The sequence below is a fragment of the Chrysoperla carnea genome, chromosome 5, assembly GCF_905475395.1.
Source record: "Chrysoperla carnea chromosome 5, inChrCarn1.1, whole genome shotgun sequence".
Classification (NCBI taxonomy): domain Eukaryota; kingdom Metazoa; phylum Arthropoda; class Insecta; order Neuroptera; family Chrysopidae; genus Chrysoperla; species Chrysoperla carnea.
This window is the reverse complement of record NC_058341.1, coordinates 35,788,517-35,804,486: the sequence shown is the minus strand read 5'-3', so window position 1 is coordinate 35,804,486 and position 15,970 is coordinate 35,788,517. Positions and strand designations below refer to the sequence as shown.

The 15,970-nt window shown below is 28.9% G+C and overlaps 1 protein-coding gene across 4 annotated transcripts in view; it reads right to left on the bottom strand.

Annotated features, from left to right (window-relative positions):
• Positions 1 to 5,141: 5,141 nt before the first annotated feature.
• Positions 5,142 to 15,970, bottom strand: part of LOC123299724 (unconventional myosin-XVIIIa) — a 274,559-nt gene continuing 263,730 nt past the window's right edge. For 3 of the 4 annotated variants that reach the window (XM_044882037.1, XM_044882038.1, XM_044882039.1), the window contains 7 exons: positions 10,176 to 10,538; positions 9,416 to 10,010; positions 8,817 to 9,070; positions 8,335 to 8,723; positions 7,693 to 7,878; positions 7,308 to 7,625; positions 5,142 to 5,266 (listed from right to left, as the gene is read on the bottom strand). In XM_044882037.1, coding sequence (XP_044737972.1) covers positions 5,215 to 5,266; positions 7,308 to 7,625; positions 7,693 to 7,878; positions 8,335 to 8,723; positions 8,817 to 9,070; positions 9,416 to 10,010; positions 10,176 to 10,538 — 2,157 coding nt within the window. In that variant the 3' untranslated portion in view covers positions 5,142 to 5,214. Of the gene's footprint in view, positions 5,267 to 7,307; positions 7,626 to 7,692; positions 7,879 to 8,334; positions 8,724 to 8,816; positions 9,071 to 9,415; positions 10,011 to 10,175; positions 10,539 to 10,914; positions 12,960 to 15,970 lie in introns of those variants that run through there. The other variant, XM_044882040.1, reaches the window with a different exon arrangement.

Here is a 15,970-nt window from a genome sequence, read left to right as displayed (position 1 = left end):
TCAAACTTATATTGACCCAAAGCTAAATTTACCAAAAAAAATCACAACTTCAATATTTATTTATTTACAATTTTTAATTGAACTAAAATCAATACCTATTAATAATTAGTCAAAATTATTATTGTTTTCTTTTTTAAATATTTAGGTAATTAGTGCTTAATCAAAATTCTGAAAAAAAATAGGCCTTCAGACAACTATGAAATTATATAGAAAATTACGAAACCGTGCCTACCTTTTTTAATCCTTTACGTCTTAAGAAAACAAATTTATTGAAAAAAGGAGAGTAAAAGGTTTGTATATTTCAATATTGATAATTATAACATGTCAATGGTGGAGTAATGGCTAGCCTAGTCGCCTCCGGCTAATGGGTACCTCGGTTCGTATCTGGCAATGTCCCGATTAATTTTTAATTAAATAACTTATTATGCTGGGGATAATTTCATTTTTTTATGACGGAGGTATATTTAATGTTATTTTAATTCCCACCCCCTGACAGAAGAGTGATTTATGACATAAGTAGGAAAGTGGGACTAACATAATTAATTTTTTTTGTGAAATAACATATTCTCCTATTACAAAATCTTATTAAATTTCATTTAACAAGAATAAGAAGTTAGCATGTACAACAAAAAAGCAAGCAAAAAAAGTATTTTTTTAATATTTTGTAATAGGCGAATATGTTATAAGAAAGTAGGATAAAATATATAACATGTTCTTCTGTTACAAAATTTCAAATTTTAGTCTTAACGACCGATTTTTTAATTTTATTAATACAAATTTTTAATATTTTGTAATAGGAGAATATGACTGAGATATACTAGATGACATGTTCTCCTATTAGAAAGTATCTTATTTTAGCATAACCAAGCAATTTAGCTCCGCGATCTTAGCACCTCATGTGCGGAATTTCGATTGACCAATTATACCATCTGAAAGGTCAGAAATTGGTCATAAAAGGTCAGTTGGTCTCATTAATTGGTCAGCATCAGAAAATTTTTTATTAAAGATTGAAAAAACTCCACCTATGCGCGATCGGGAAGCATTCGCTGATAATTGCTCAGCTAATATAAATTAATTGGTCAGTTTAATTTTATATTCAAAAAATAATATAATTTCGAAAAAATTTTCAATTTTTTCAACATTTGTACTAGGAGAACATAAGTGGGAATTAGTAGTTCCTGATAAGGAGAAAGGTGAGTAAGTGTTTTCACCCCGAAAGTCTAAAATTTTATTTTGGCAGAAAGTTATTGGTCTGCCCACTAGAGGTCACACTCACCAAACACGGGTGTGCAGACCACTAACTTTCTGACTTACGAGGTGACAACAATTACCTTGCTATCAGGTACTACTTATTCCGTCCGTCCTTGATGTTCTCCTAGTAGAAATGTGAAAAAAATTGAAGTTTTTGAACGAAAAAAAACTAATTTTTTCATCATTTACTAGGCAAACATGCTGTGGTGGAAATTTAAAAAAAAATGAAAATAAAAATCAGATTTTGCTTAAAAGATTTAATGAACTTTTTTTTAATATATGTCCTCACCTAGTTTCGAACCAAGGGACTTTTTATGCGAAGTCAGATACGCTAACCATTATACCATTAGGGCTCTGTTATTCGTATTAATAAATAATTATATTCATATTTTCGACTTTCTTAAATTATAACAAAAAGTAAAACTCATTTTGGGAAAATTTTGAGTAGTATTATTACAAAAAAAAATGGCAAACGAAGTTTGAAATACTTACCTATCGTGAAGTTCGAAATACTTACCTATTTTTAACTGAAATAATATTGTATAGCTACAGAGAGATGGGGAAAAATAAAATAAAAACAGGGTTTGAGTTTTCAACTTTATTTAAATGAAATCAAAATACATAAAAACTATTTACGAATTACTTGCACATAATTCCATATAATTAATTTCATCTTAAAAAAATTTTTTTGCATCAACTTTTTTTTTACAAACCAAATACCACACAAAGATAAAATGAAAATCCAAAAAGAATATTACGTATTTACAATCCAACTTCTTTATCTCACCTATATTTTATAAGAATTTGTTTGTACCTTTACTAAAAAAAAATTAGTTAGTTAATTAATAATTTTGTTCTGAAAGGAAAAATGGGATAGAATAAAATAAAACAAAATTTAAAATATATAACGATATTTATTTATTTATATTAATTTGAAAACGTTATCCCGAAAATTGATTTTTTACTATATAAAATAACCATTATTATTATTCATTCAAATTTTTTATAGATTTATGACATAATTTATAGCAAGAGGGCGGGTTATATAGATAATTTAAACTATAAAAATAGTGGAAAATTTTTAACATCAGGAAAAATTAATTTAATTTAAAACCAAAAATGTTAATCACACCAGGACACGAACCAGAGTACCATGTTTACATAAGCAAGTGCTATACCCACACAACCACCAGGCTTATTAATATACATATATACCTACCTTTACTAAATAAGTAATTAATTGATAATTTTGTTCTGAAAGGAAAATAATAGGATAAAAAATTTAAAAAATAAAACAAAATTTAGAATACATAACAATTTTTATTTATTTATAGCAAAAAAATTGTAAAATTTCATAAAAAAAATTAACAGAGATTCTTCTTTTTTTATTAGTTTTTGTACAAAATAAGTAAAATTTTTATAATTTATAATTATAATTTAAGTTTATATACTTACATGCATGTTGCTTTTACCGTCGCCATTAGTCCTTAGCATCGAAAAAGCATTTGACAAGATGTGATACCACAGACTCACCCACAAACTTTACAGATATAACATATTCCTCACCTAACTTTCTATTGGTAACATAATTTCTTATGGGTTCTCAAAACTATATCCATTGTTTATAAAAATGCTAAGCTTTGTTTAAAATAAGCAATATTTTTCAGCGTGAAGGTATCCAATGTATCAGGTCAACATTACCTCTAAAGTCCAGTTATGTATAAACGATCTAAGGTTTTTACAATTTTAACTAAGTTTTACAATTTATCAACAGGTAATGTTGACCCAGTTGACCTAAGACGAGGATACATATATGAACGTAAAATATTATGCTCTTTAAAACTATGAGTTAAGTTGATTTAAAACCAAATAACTTTTGTAAAGACCTTTTTCTATTGCTTGTCTTTGTTCTGAGAGAATTGTCCAATCCGGTAATTAGCACTCCGTATATTTTTAATGTTAAAAGACTTAAGATGTGTAAAAAATTCTGGAATATGAAAAAAAAACTACGAAATATGAATAACAATACGTTTTTTATTTTTTTAAATGAATCCACAACATATATATTAAATATCAATAAAATATGAATATTAATTATCATCTAAAAAAATTTAATATAATACAATTAAAAATTATACAAATAAAAATGATTTACAAATGACTTAATCTCGCATTATATAAAAAAATTATTTTTAAATATTACAATTATTACTTTTTTTATATTATATTTAATTATTTTTTATATTAATTATTATATGAATAATTATGTAAAATAATAATGTACTTATTAATTATTATTTTTGTTTTTGTTCTGATTTTGTATACAAAAAAAATTGATAATATAATTAATTAATTAACAAATATTTACTGCCGTAATTAATTATATTTATTTTATAAAATAAAATAAATAAACTCATTTTACTAATCAGTTGTTTTTTTTAAGCCTTTATTTAAATAATCTAGATTTATTTATTTTATTTTATCATTTATTATTTTTAAATAATTTCTACTTCAAAATATTTGAAGCGCCTAATGATTGAGTTATTTTTTAATACTAACAATAAGGAAATTGTTTTTTTTTATATATTCAAAATTATACAAACATTTTTTGGCTAATTAATGAATGATTTTGTAATCTTGAGCGAATTAAATTACCTTTTAAGCAAATTTATTGATGTAAAATTTTGTTAACAAGTAAAATAAGTACGATTAACTTAAAAACCGCTGACAGCATGTATAAAATTGCTGATTTGGTTAAGTACACGGGCGGTTATAACTGAGTGGAAATTGTTTTAGTATGTCAATTATTATACAGGTAATACTTTGCAAAGTACGCCAATAAACCAGAAAATAAAATAATATAGTAAATGCCAAATTCATGGAGACCTTTTAGTTCAAAATTTTTTGGAGTGGTTTAATTTTTTATAGAAAATTGTTTTGCTAAAAGATAACTAGGGAAAAAGATGCCATTTTAATCAAAAACAGCTTTACTACTTTGAGTTGAATAATTTTGGCATTCAAATAATCATGTTAAATAAAAAGGGTACTCTTAAAAGTACTTCTTTTATTAAAAAAAGATAAACTACAGCAAATGAGTATCTAAAATATATTTTATCTCTTTCTACGTGTATTGTTTTGACTTAGCCAATAAAAAATCTTTGATTTTGTATAAAAATATATATTTCTTGAAAATTTTAAGCATTTTAACTAGATCTGTGAAAATGCACTCCTCTAATAACACAAACAGAGGAGGGTTTTCCCATAATTTTACTTTGAATTTGGTATTTACTCTCAAAAAGCAAGTTGCCTCCATAAAAGCATTATATTTATAGAATAATGCGTAATGGAAAAGCATTTTAAATGATAACAAACGTAGCTCAGGCTTGATATATGCAAAAATACCGCACGTTCAATGCCAATCCTTCCTTTGTCCCATTAAATTTCGAAAAGCAAATTTAATGGGACATTCATTATTCTAGATATGGTTAAAAAAATTTTTTTAAATCAAAATAAAACATAATTGTTGATTACATGAATCTACATTAAAATATCAGCGATAATTAATTTATTGTTTTAAAGAATATATCATCGGAAAAAAATAAATAATTTTTCATAGATTCAGAAAAGAATAAGAAAAGATTTACGTATTTAACAAAATTAAAAACATATTTTTAAATATTTGCCTAATTTTTTTTACTTTGAAAAACTATAAATTGATTTATAATTATCAATATTTAGATTACAGTTATCATCCTTCTTTAAGTCAATAATTTTTTTATCATCATTCGATTTTAGAGTACTTTTCTTTTAAATAATCGCAATAAACTAATAATCATTATATTTTGTCTAAATTTAAAAATTAGATATGTTTACAAAATGAATAATTTTAATTTAAATAAAATTGTTAAAGTCTTTCTCTTTTTTATATCACTTTTTTTAGGCAGTTCTTTCTACATCTTTTTTTTATGCGAACGAATCTTCTGGTGTACCCACTCTGAGCCTTTTCTCATTTGATCTATAAAAGAAAGAAACTACTCATTTTGAGAATACATTTTGTTAGTAATAAAAAGCGCAAGCGTTAGAATTGAGGATTTAGTGAATTTTATTAATTTGAAAGTTATAACAAAAATTAAAAAAATCAACAAATCCGACTGCGTTAAATAAAAACACAGCACAAAAAATTATAGGGAAGATTTGAGCCGATCTAGATTTAAATGGGCCCCGACTGTTCGAGTCGCTATGTCTAAACTATACTGAACTTTTTTTTTATTTTCAGTTTTTATTTAACGCAGCCAGGTATTTTGATTTTTTTAATTTATTTTTTTATTTTACACTTCTTAGTTAGGATTTTAAACGCCGACTTTCAGTTTCAGCCTATGTGTGTATTCTTGGTACTTTGTGGCGCTCTAGAGACCAAAAACTTGGTCCGATTTTAATGATTCTTACATCAATCGATTTGTCTATTTAATACCTATTCAATGATATCCCAATAACATAGTTCGTCGACTTTAATTTGTTCCTTTTTCACAATATGGCGTCTGGATGCCAAATTAATGCCATCTTTAGTGGTACTCGCAAGATTAAGTCGAATCGATTGACGTAAGAATCATCGAAATCGGCAGACGTGTTTGGTCTCTATAGTGCGTAAAGGAACACACATATACAGACTTATAAACACATTACCACTCCCTTGCGTCATGACGCCGGTAAAAATAACGGGTATATTTTACGCAAAAGTACGCTCAGTATAAGACGGATACCGACACACGTGTAAACCAATATTAGATTGCCAACTTTAACTGGACAAAATGTATACTTAGATACGAACTGTCTCAAAATTTATCCGTTCCATATTTGCTAATGAAAATGAATTTAATAAACCATTGTGAATTCCTGATTATTTCAGCTTCCGTACCCAGTTTTAAGCGTCAAACGACTGAACCTTACTCATATATGATAATCGCTTATTGAAAAGTATAAAAGTTTTTAATTTTTATTGGTATTTTTATCAATTTTTGAGTTAATTCACTCAGGAAATAACGGATTTAGGAATCAATAAAAAAAAATTACTTTGAACCCTTTATTATTGTTGTTTTTCAATAGTGAATTCAAGAGCGATTTTTAAATATTAACTGATATTTCATACAAAAGAGACCATACTAGCACAAGGTCACTAGAAATATATTACGTGAAGAATTAATGCACATGATAAATTTTTTTTAAAGTGAAAGAAGACTACAAAGCCCCTGAAGAAATATTATCCCAGTAAGAATCTCATTGCAAAAATATCATTATTTATTATTTTTGTGTGCATATATGTACACAAAAATCACTTAAAATATCGAGACGATAGAAAAAAATTTGTTTAGGATTTATAAAAACTATAACGAAAGTTTAGCGAAGTAAGTAGGCATCTTCATAAGAAATTCAACAGTTTTAAATCGATTTCCGAAGGCAAAATTGGGGAAGATTCTATTATAAAGATATTTTTGCAATTGATTTTTGATAAAGCAACCTCTTTTAATAATAAAGAATGACTACAGCATTTCCTAAATGCTAAAATCTTTCCAAGCCTACTAGACCGTGGGACACCAGTGTTTTTTTTAAATAATGAATACCTATTTCAAACTTCGTGATTGAATTTGTCGGACACTATAGCTATGATCACTTGATAACATTAATAATTACTTAAGTACGTTCGAGGTGGTTGACGTGCCCATCGGTGCAAGTGACCATATTGTCCGACAAATTCCCTGTTGCGTTTTTTCCAGAACGATAACTCAAATATGACTTCGTCATGCTCATTTGAAAACGCAGCCTATTCGAAAAAAATCGTAGAGGAAAACTCGAGGTAGACTCATTAAAAGGAAGCCCTCACGAAGTTTCAAATATGTATTTATTATTTAAAAAAACTCGTGGTATCCCACGGTCTATATACTACGGTTTTATAATTTTGAATTACTGATGGTTATAAAATTCAGTAAAAACAATTGATTGAAAATTATAAAAACTGTACTTGCTTAAAATCAATAAATAAAGCACTGAGCATTACTCACCTTGGACTAGTATCAAGATGTAAAGACGATCGATCAGGTTTGGTTGGACTTAGTTTATGATTTGCTAAAAATGTATCAATACTTTCATCCGAACTATAACTGTCATTATCACTATCAGAATGATCCGATATTGTATCTTCAAGTTCACCTTGAATAGCCGCTTGTAAGTCATCAATTCTTTGTAATGCTAATCGTAAATCAGCACGTGCTGCTACTGTTTCTGCTTCTGATGATTCTAATTTCTTTTCTAGTTCTTTACGTTTTTGTAATGATTCATTTTCACGTGTTGCTAACGCTGTATGTTCCTCACGTAGCTCTCTGTAAATTTAAAACGAAATTAGAAGTTTTAACAAAACTTTCTATTCTTGTAAAATTAATAACAAACCTTAAACTTCTTTGTAGTTTTCTTAAGTTATCTTGTGCTTGTGCTTCTTTAGTTCTGGCATGTGCTAAATCTGTTTGTAATTTATCGGTGGCTTCTTTTAATCGTGTAATTTGAACCTCTAATCGAGCACGTGTTGTTTGTTCGAATTCTAATTTTGATTCTAATTCTTTTGCTCTTAATTCCATTCTGCAAAGATAAATAGTTAATTAATATATTTTTAATTAAGCATACCAACCCAGGTGGCTCAATTGGTTAAGGCACAAGCAAACGACTACCGTTCTCGACATATATCATGAATTATGGAACAAAGATTATACAAGGGAAAGATTCTTCAATTCTCTTATCGATTCTAAAATTAGGGTTAGCAGGTTGAATCACTTTTTTTATTCAAGGATGATTTCTTTACTTTGAATATAACTTTTTACAGTACATTATTTACTCTTTACATCTTCACACACAAGTCCTAAAATTTTCTTTTTTCATATAAATTGAGTAGCAAACGCAGCTCTGGATGTAATTCAACACACGTTGTCGAGATCAAATTTACGACCAATAGCGTTCTGTGACAGCTGTGTATCAATCTGTATCCACAGCCATGATAATTACATGTGATACAAATTCGTATAATTTAAAAATTCTTACCGTTTCGCCTGAGCACTAGATGAAGGATCGCCCAATGTTTCCATTGCTTCTAATTTCATAGTTAATTCAGCCAGTTGTTCTTTCAAACTATTTCGTTCAGCTTCAATATCAGAATTAATTGATATTTGTTCTTGTAATGCCATTTGTTCTGTTGATAATTGTTGCACGGTTGCACGATATTTCTTTAATACTTCGGCTAATTCTTCTTCATTCTCTTCAAGTTGTGTTCTTAAGTCTGTACGTTCTCTATTTGCAATATTTGCTCGTTCTTCAGCCTCAGCTTTTTGTCGATGGGCATCATCCAATTGTGACTGTACATCTGACAATTCACCTTCGAGTGTTTGTTTCGCTTTTACGGCTGCAGCACGAGCACATTCTAAGTCATCAAGCTGTAGAAAAGAAATAAAATTTTAAACAAAAGTTGCTTTTGAATTATATGACACATTTTCCGAGTTAAAAAAATATGAAATACATTTATTTACCTGATTCCTCAATTGTCGAATAACAGCTTTACCAGGATTATCAGCCTTATTACGTTCGAGCATTGTTTGTGCATCACGTAATAATGCTTTTGTTCGTCGGAGATCACGTTTCAATCTCTGCAACAAAGCTTCATCACCTTGTCGTTCTGTTCGTCCAGCCTCTGCGGTTTCTGCTAATCTTCGTTCTAATGAATGTTTTTCTCGCAACAATAATGTTCTCTCCTCATGTTCATTTTCCAATTGTGCTTCCAAAGCTATAAAACAGCAAAAAGGAAATTATATTATTTGGAAAATTTACATTTAATTGTCGTTTTTGTTTTGTGACCCTTTGTTTGTGTTATGAAATTAATTGCATAACAGAAAGGCAGATCATTCATTGACTTTTCCATATGTTTCAATATGTTAAAACGAACCGATAAACTGAAAATCCTATCACCGTTGAGGTTAAAAGATCACTTGGTTTGAAAAACGAAATGTTCTACTTTATAAAAGCTGTAAGTCCGGTAATATAGCAGTAAACTTGAATTTTTGTTTATTTCTTTTTATATGAAATACACAAAATTTAGGCAAAAGAAGTTTAAGAGCTAAGTAGTTATTACCTTTAACTTTTTTCTGAGCATTACACCGTACTTCTTCGAGCTCATCATCACGTTGTTGTGCTTCACGACGAGACTCTTTGCGTTGCTGTTCCAAAGACATTTCCAATCGAACTTTCGCTTGTTCTAACATTTGAACTTGACCAGCTAAATCATCCAATTCTTCCTCTTGTTCATGTACACGACGTTCAGCATCTTGTTTCTGCTTACGTAACGTAGTAACTTCATCATCAGATTTTCCACCAAATGTTATGTCATTATATTCTTGTTGTAATGAGTTCAATCGTTCTTCTTTTAATTCTAATTCTAAGCGTACATCAGCTAAATTACTTTCTAGAGTATATTTTTCCGCCAATAAAATGTCCTTTTCACGACTTAATCGATCTTTTTGTTGCTTTTCTTGACGTACTTCGTCTTGTAATAATTGGGTTTCTGAATCGAATTTTCGTTGCTTTTTCTCAAGTAAATTATTTCTAGCATTTTGTTCTTCAATTAATAATCGTAAGTCATTCATTTCTGACGTTAATTTTTGTACTTTACGTTTCCATTGTCCAACAACTTGCCGCTGTTCTTCGACTTCCTCATATGCGTCAGATAACTAAAAGAAACAATAAACGAGAAATTACTTTTCGGTATTGAAGATAAAGATGAGTCTCTCATGCTACCGCTTCGCGTTTGTTTAAATATTTAAAACTTTACTGGCGGTACTGCTGTAAGAAAAAACATTTTTGGGCAAATATAGACATCGGTTATTAAAACATACCTTTTTCTCTAATTGTTTTTTCAAACCAACAAGTTGTTCCAAATCATCTTCATGCTGTTGTTGCAATCGCCTTCGTGTAAATTCTAGTTCTCTGACAGCTCGTTCATATTTTGCTTTATACACACTAGTATCACCTTCACCTTCTTCATCTTCTTCCGAAATGACACCATTAATATCAGATCGTGCATATAACAATTCCATTTCTAAGCGTTCCGATGTCTGTTGCAATGTTTTATTTTTATTTTGTACTTCAGACAATTCACGTTCTAATCGAATTCTTTCTGACGTTTCAGCATCTAAACGTTCTGCAGCTAACGTTGCCGTTGAATGTTCCTCAGCTAAATCTGCAGTCATTTCGCTTAACTGAAATCAGAAGAAAATAATAATTAATGTAATGTTATAATCAATGGAGAGTATGATCCATAGAGATCAGATAAACTACTTCCTAGTTAAGTAAATTATTGTATTCATTGGACAAATTATAGTAAAACTTATTTTCTAAAACTTTGGTAATGGTAAATATTCTCATTTAGCTGTTTTTCCTTGTTCAAACCCCTCCCCGTTTTTGTAACCTAATTTAAAGTAAAAAATTTCAAAGATCTCACTATCTATCCAAAAAGGGTAAAAATATTGTTAACATATACTTAAATACTTAAACAATTATTATTTTAATTTTCCGGGTGAATACAATAATTTTCTGTCAGAAATTAAAAAGAAGTATGAATTTAATCTTAATAACCTCATCACATTCAGAAAATACGTCATCGGTGAAAAAATCTCGTACAGTTGAATTAGAACGAGATCTTGCTAAAGAATTCGATTTGCCAAGACTATTCGAACGATCTTTACTAAATAGCGTGTATCCCTTAATAGCAATATTTGCAGCACTTTTAGAACGCCCTAAAATACGACGTTGTTCTTCAGATTTTGGAAATGAATCTTCATCGTCCCCACGATGTCCCAGATTTTTCCACTCATCCATAACATGATCGGTACGATTTAAAAATTCCGATATTTTTGTACTCAAATAATTTGATGCTGTTGTCGCATCCATATGTGCGGCTGTAGTTTTAACATTTTGACGCATTTGAGATTTGCATCCGATGACAAAACTTAAATTTGCATCAAAAATTACTGGTGATGGTTCTCTTTGCCGTAAATCATCTAAGTTTATTTTCGTTGGTTCCTGTGGGAATATTCGCCTTGGCGTGGCTGAACTATTCGAATTTCGTGAATATGTTAGAGATTGACTTCGTGATGCTCGTGAAAGTGATGGCGAGCAGGAACGAGATACGCTACTCGCACGTGAATTCGAAATTGATGGAGATGGCGAACGGGAAATTAATAGACGACCAGTTGTTACTTTTTCTTCGTGTGATTGCGGTGATTTTATTCGAGGTATCGGTGAAGTACAACCACTTCTTAATGGCCGAGTTTGTAAAACAGCTGCAATTTTTTGTGTTGATTCAGGTAAATTTTGTAACGGTGCTGTAAACGCTTTTTTTATTGGTCTTGACTTTCTAGTTACAGGCGCTACAGGTGGTAATTGATAGTTCGCTGTTAAATGCGATTTAGCTGTATCGTAATTAGAGCTTGTTAAAGTTGATTGCGATTCATAATTTGAAGTTGTCATTGTATCATTCGAACTTAGAGACGATAATGATGGCGAAGTTTGCAATGTAGAGGATGATCCATAATTTGAATCAATCGATCCTTGTCGTATTTTGATTTTTTTGGTTCGTGTTGTACTAGAATCTTTTATTGGACTTATTGATTTACTTTTTGATTTTTTATCACTTTCTAATAAATTATCACAGGCAGATTTATTTAGATTTTCTTTACTTAAACTATTTTTCCCATTTAATAATTTTGAAGAAACATTTGTCCCTGAAATGTTCTCACCATTTTGATGAGTTTTTGAACTATTTTGAAGTAAATTTGTATTTTCTTTGTTTTCGCTTGAGTTTCCAATTAATTTTGATATAGTTTCTTCACTAATTTTATTTGTTTTAATTTGTCGTTCGCTAATTTTGGTTTCGCATATTTCTAATGGACTTAATTTCGCTGTGGATTCTTCAATTTTTTGTGTTCCATTTACCGTTATAGTCGAATTTTTCCTTTTCGTTACTTCCAAACTAGACCCATTTGATTGATTCGTCTGAATATTTGATTTAATTTCAGTTGCTTTAATTTCTTCTTTGCTGCCTCTTTTTGTTGAAGATGACGTTGACTTGGATGCAGATTCAGCAACTTTTTGATTTCCATTTTCTTGCAATATCAAATTCTGGCTTGTTCCATTCACTGTCGATTTAGATTTCACTTTTTCAATAGCCGTTTCAGATTTCAAGTTGATTGTGGAGACATTCGACTGTTTTGTTTCAAAATTTGAACTTTTTTCGGTAGTTTTAATTTCTCCTTGACTGCCTCTTTTTGAAATATAATTTGATTGGGATGTTGATTCTTCAATTTTTTGTATTCCATTTTCTTTCGAAACCAAATTCTGGTTACGTGATATTCCATTAACCGAAGATGTTGTCGATTTTATTTCTTCAACAGCCGTAGTATTTTCGATTTTAGAAGCAGAACCGTTTAACTGTTTCGTTTCAAAATTCGAGCTCTTTTCAATAATCGACTGAATTTCTTCTTTACCGTCTCTTTTTGAAACCGAAACTAATTTGGAATTGGATACTTCAGTTTTTTGTATTCCATTTTCTTTCGATACTAGCTTCTGATTACTTGATATTCCATTCACTGTTGATGTAGATTTTATTTCTTTAATATTCGTTTTCGAATCCAAACAATTTTTATTTTCTATTTTCGAAACGGAACCATTTATTGATTTATTTTCAATTTTTAAATCAGTTATGCTTTTTTCAATTTTTTGTATTCCATTTTCTTTCGTTGTCAAATTTGGTTTTGTCTCAATGGTAGAAGGAATATCTTTACCTTTGGATACTGCTTCCAAACTAGTTTTACTTTCTAGTTTGGAAGGCGATCCAATTAATTGATTTGTTTCAAAATTGCTTTCTAAAGTTGACTTAATTTCTCCATTACTGTTCCTTTTTGTAATCGAAATTGATTTCGAAGAAGTCTTTTCAATTTTATCACTTCCATTTGATACTATCGTTTTTATTTCCTTGCCAGTAGTTGATTCCAAAATTATGGTAGAACTGTTTGACTGTTTCGTTTCAAAGTTAGAATTCTTTTCGATTCTAGACTTGGATTCTATTTTATCACCTAAATTTGTTGTGCAATCTTCAATTTTTTGTATCGAATTCTTTTGTATTCCGTTTACGACTGCCGTTGAGCTTACTTCTTTAATTTTCGCAGTTGATTCCAAAACAGTTTTATTTTCGACTGATGAACCGTTTAGTTGTGGACTATTCTTGGATTTAATTTCTTTTTGTTTTGTATAATCAACTTGAATATTTTTTACCGTTGTTTTTAAATCATTCGAATTTTCCAAATTTTGTTTGGATTCTAGTTTCTCGTGAATAGAACTTTTTCTTTCGATTTTTGTCTCAACACTTTCACTTTTGTTAATTCCATTTTCCAAGTTTTGTTTGGGAGTATCAGTAGCTTTACTAACAACATCCCCACAATCACTATTAATTAAACTATTAACTAAACCACTCGTATTTTTCGTTTCTACATTATTATTTTGTTCTTTCGATTTTTTTGATAGTCCGTTTCCCATTTTTGCTTCATAATTTTTCGTCGTCGAATTCACTTCCGTTTCATTTTTTGTAACAAATTTATTACCCATTAAGGGTGTAATTTTCTTTACAACTGGTTTTGGTTTTTCAACACTATCACTTTTTTGTGCAAATATTGCTGGTATTTTTAATGAAGATACTTTTGAAACTTTATTCCCCGATAAAGGTGGTGGCATTTTATTAACTAATTAATTTTAACTTAAATTATAAAAAATGCATTTTAATTGGCAGTGTCGATATGTTTACAAATTTTGAAATATTATTGAAAAACAAAATTTTTGTTGACAATTTATTTTTAAAATGTCAAAACACTACAGTTTTAGTTTTTATTAAATCCATTTTTTTATTATTGCCAGTTTCGTGACCGGTTTTTGAATAAGTTATTATTATAATAATAAAAGTATTGTATTTTAAGAGGCGCTTCTTTCAGCGAGTGTTGGATGTTGTTAATAGTTGAAACGGAAACTAGAACTGACGATAATTTTAACATTTTAAAATACATTGAGTTAAGTAAGATGAAATTGGATTCTATTTTTATCATTTGCTGTTTTTGCTTTGCATTATAAACGTTATATGATTGTTGTGTATTTTTAAAAACGAGTTTTCTTTTAAGACACTAAATGTACACTTAAAAAATATTAAATATGAATAAATTATGAATTTATGATGTTAACTGTTTCCTATGTTAATGGAATTCACGTATTTTGTGATAAAAATATTGATTGTTGAAAATGTTATGAAAGTTTTAGACTTTTATAGCACATATTTCTTGCATCAACTCTCAATTAATTTTTCATTATTGAATTTGATAAAAAGAGTTTGATTTAAGATTTTTATATTCATTCCGTGCCAAAAGTGGTAAATTTCGCAAGAACTACTAAAATATTGAATTCCAAAAAATATCAACAACTCAAGCTAGGTTTCATTTTGTCACCTCAGCGTAACAAGATCCAATTCGATTTTATTTTACGTCTACTAATGTTGAATTGTCGTAATATGTTGGATTGATGGATTGATATGTGACATGTGTACCAACCGTTATTTTTTCAACAGGTAGCCTTTATCATTTCAAAATAATTACAAGGAAATCTTGATTTCAATATTTTTAATCCCTATACTTCAAATTATTCACTTGTTAGTAACAACCCTTCTTAAAAATGGATCCCTTAAAAATTTATATTGTGAGATAATTTATTAGGGTTGGGTATCTCATTTGACTTGGCTAGGTCAGGTCACAAAGTATATTTTATTCAAACGACTTTTATTATTATGATGCAATCATTTTTGCTTTCAGCAATCAAAAAAATACGAATTAGATGTAAGTTATGGGAACATATAGCGCATGATTAGTACAATTACATAAAATAAAAATTGTCAAGTGGACGGGATTTAAAAAATTTAAGTCATTTTTGTTCAGAAATGCTAAATTGCAAATATTTACGAAAATACGTATAAATATAAAACGTAATTAGTTTAAATAACATAAAATCCTTAATCTAAACTAATATTATAAAGACGAAATATTTGATTTTTTGCTTGTTTGTAATGGATAAGCTCAAAAACTACTGGACCGATTTTAAAAATTATTTCCCCAATATAAAGAAAGCTATAATATCAGCGAGTAACATGAAAAAATTAAAACCCATTAAGAACACAAGAGGGAATAAGTGAGGGCAAGGAAATAAGGGCTATAACAATGTTAAAAATAATACTTATTAAACTGTTTTAACTCAATAAGCATTTAGATTGCAGAATTATATTTGCAATCAAAACTTTATTGGGTAAAAATTGCCCAAAATTTATATGTTTTGTCACTTTGGAGGAAGCAAATGATTTATTGAATTTTACTTATCAAACACAGATATGGGCTAATAAGTTTCAGTTGATCAGATCTTTCTTTGAGGGAATGAAAATACAGTAAGGGAAGATATCCTATAATGACCCCCGTGAGAAAATGTAATTTATAGCTTAACTATCCTAGATGTATAATAATATAAACTAGATGTATATATATATATATATCTATACATATATAGATATATGTATAACGTCGAAATATTTTTGGTTTCTTTATTCAAG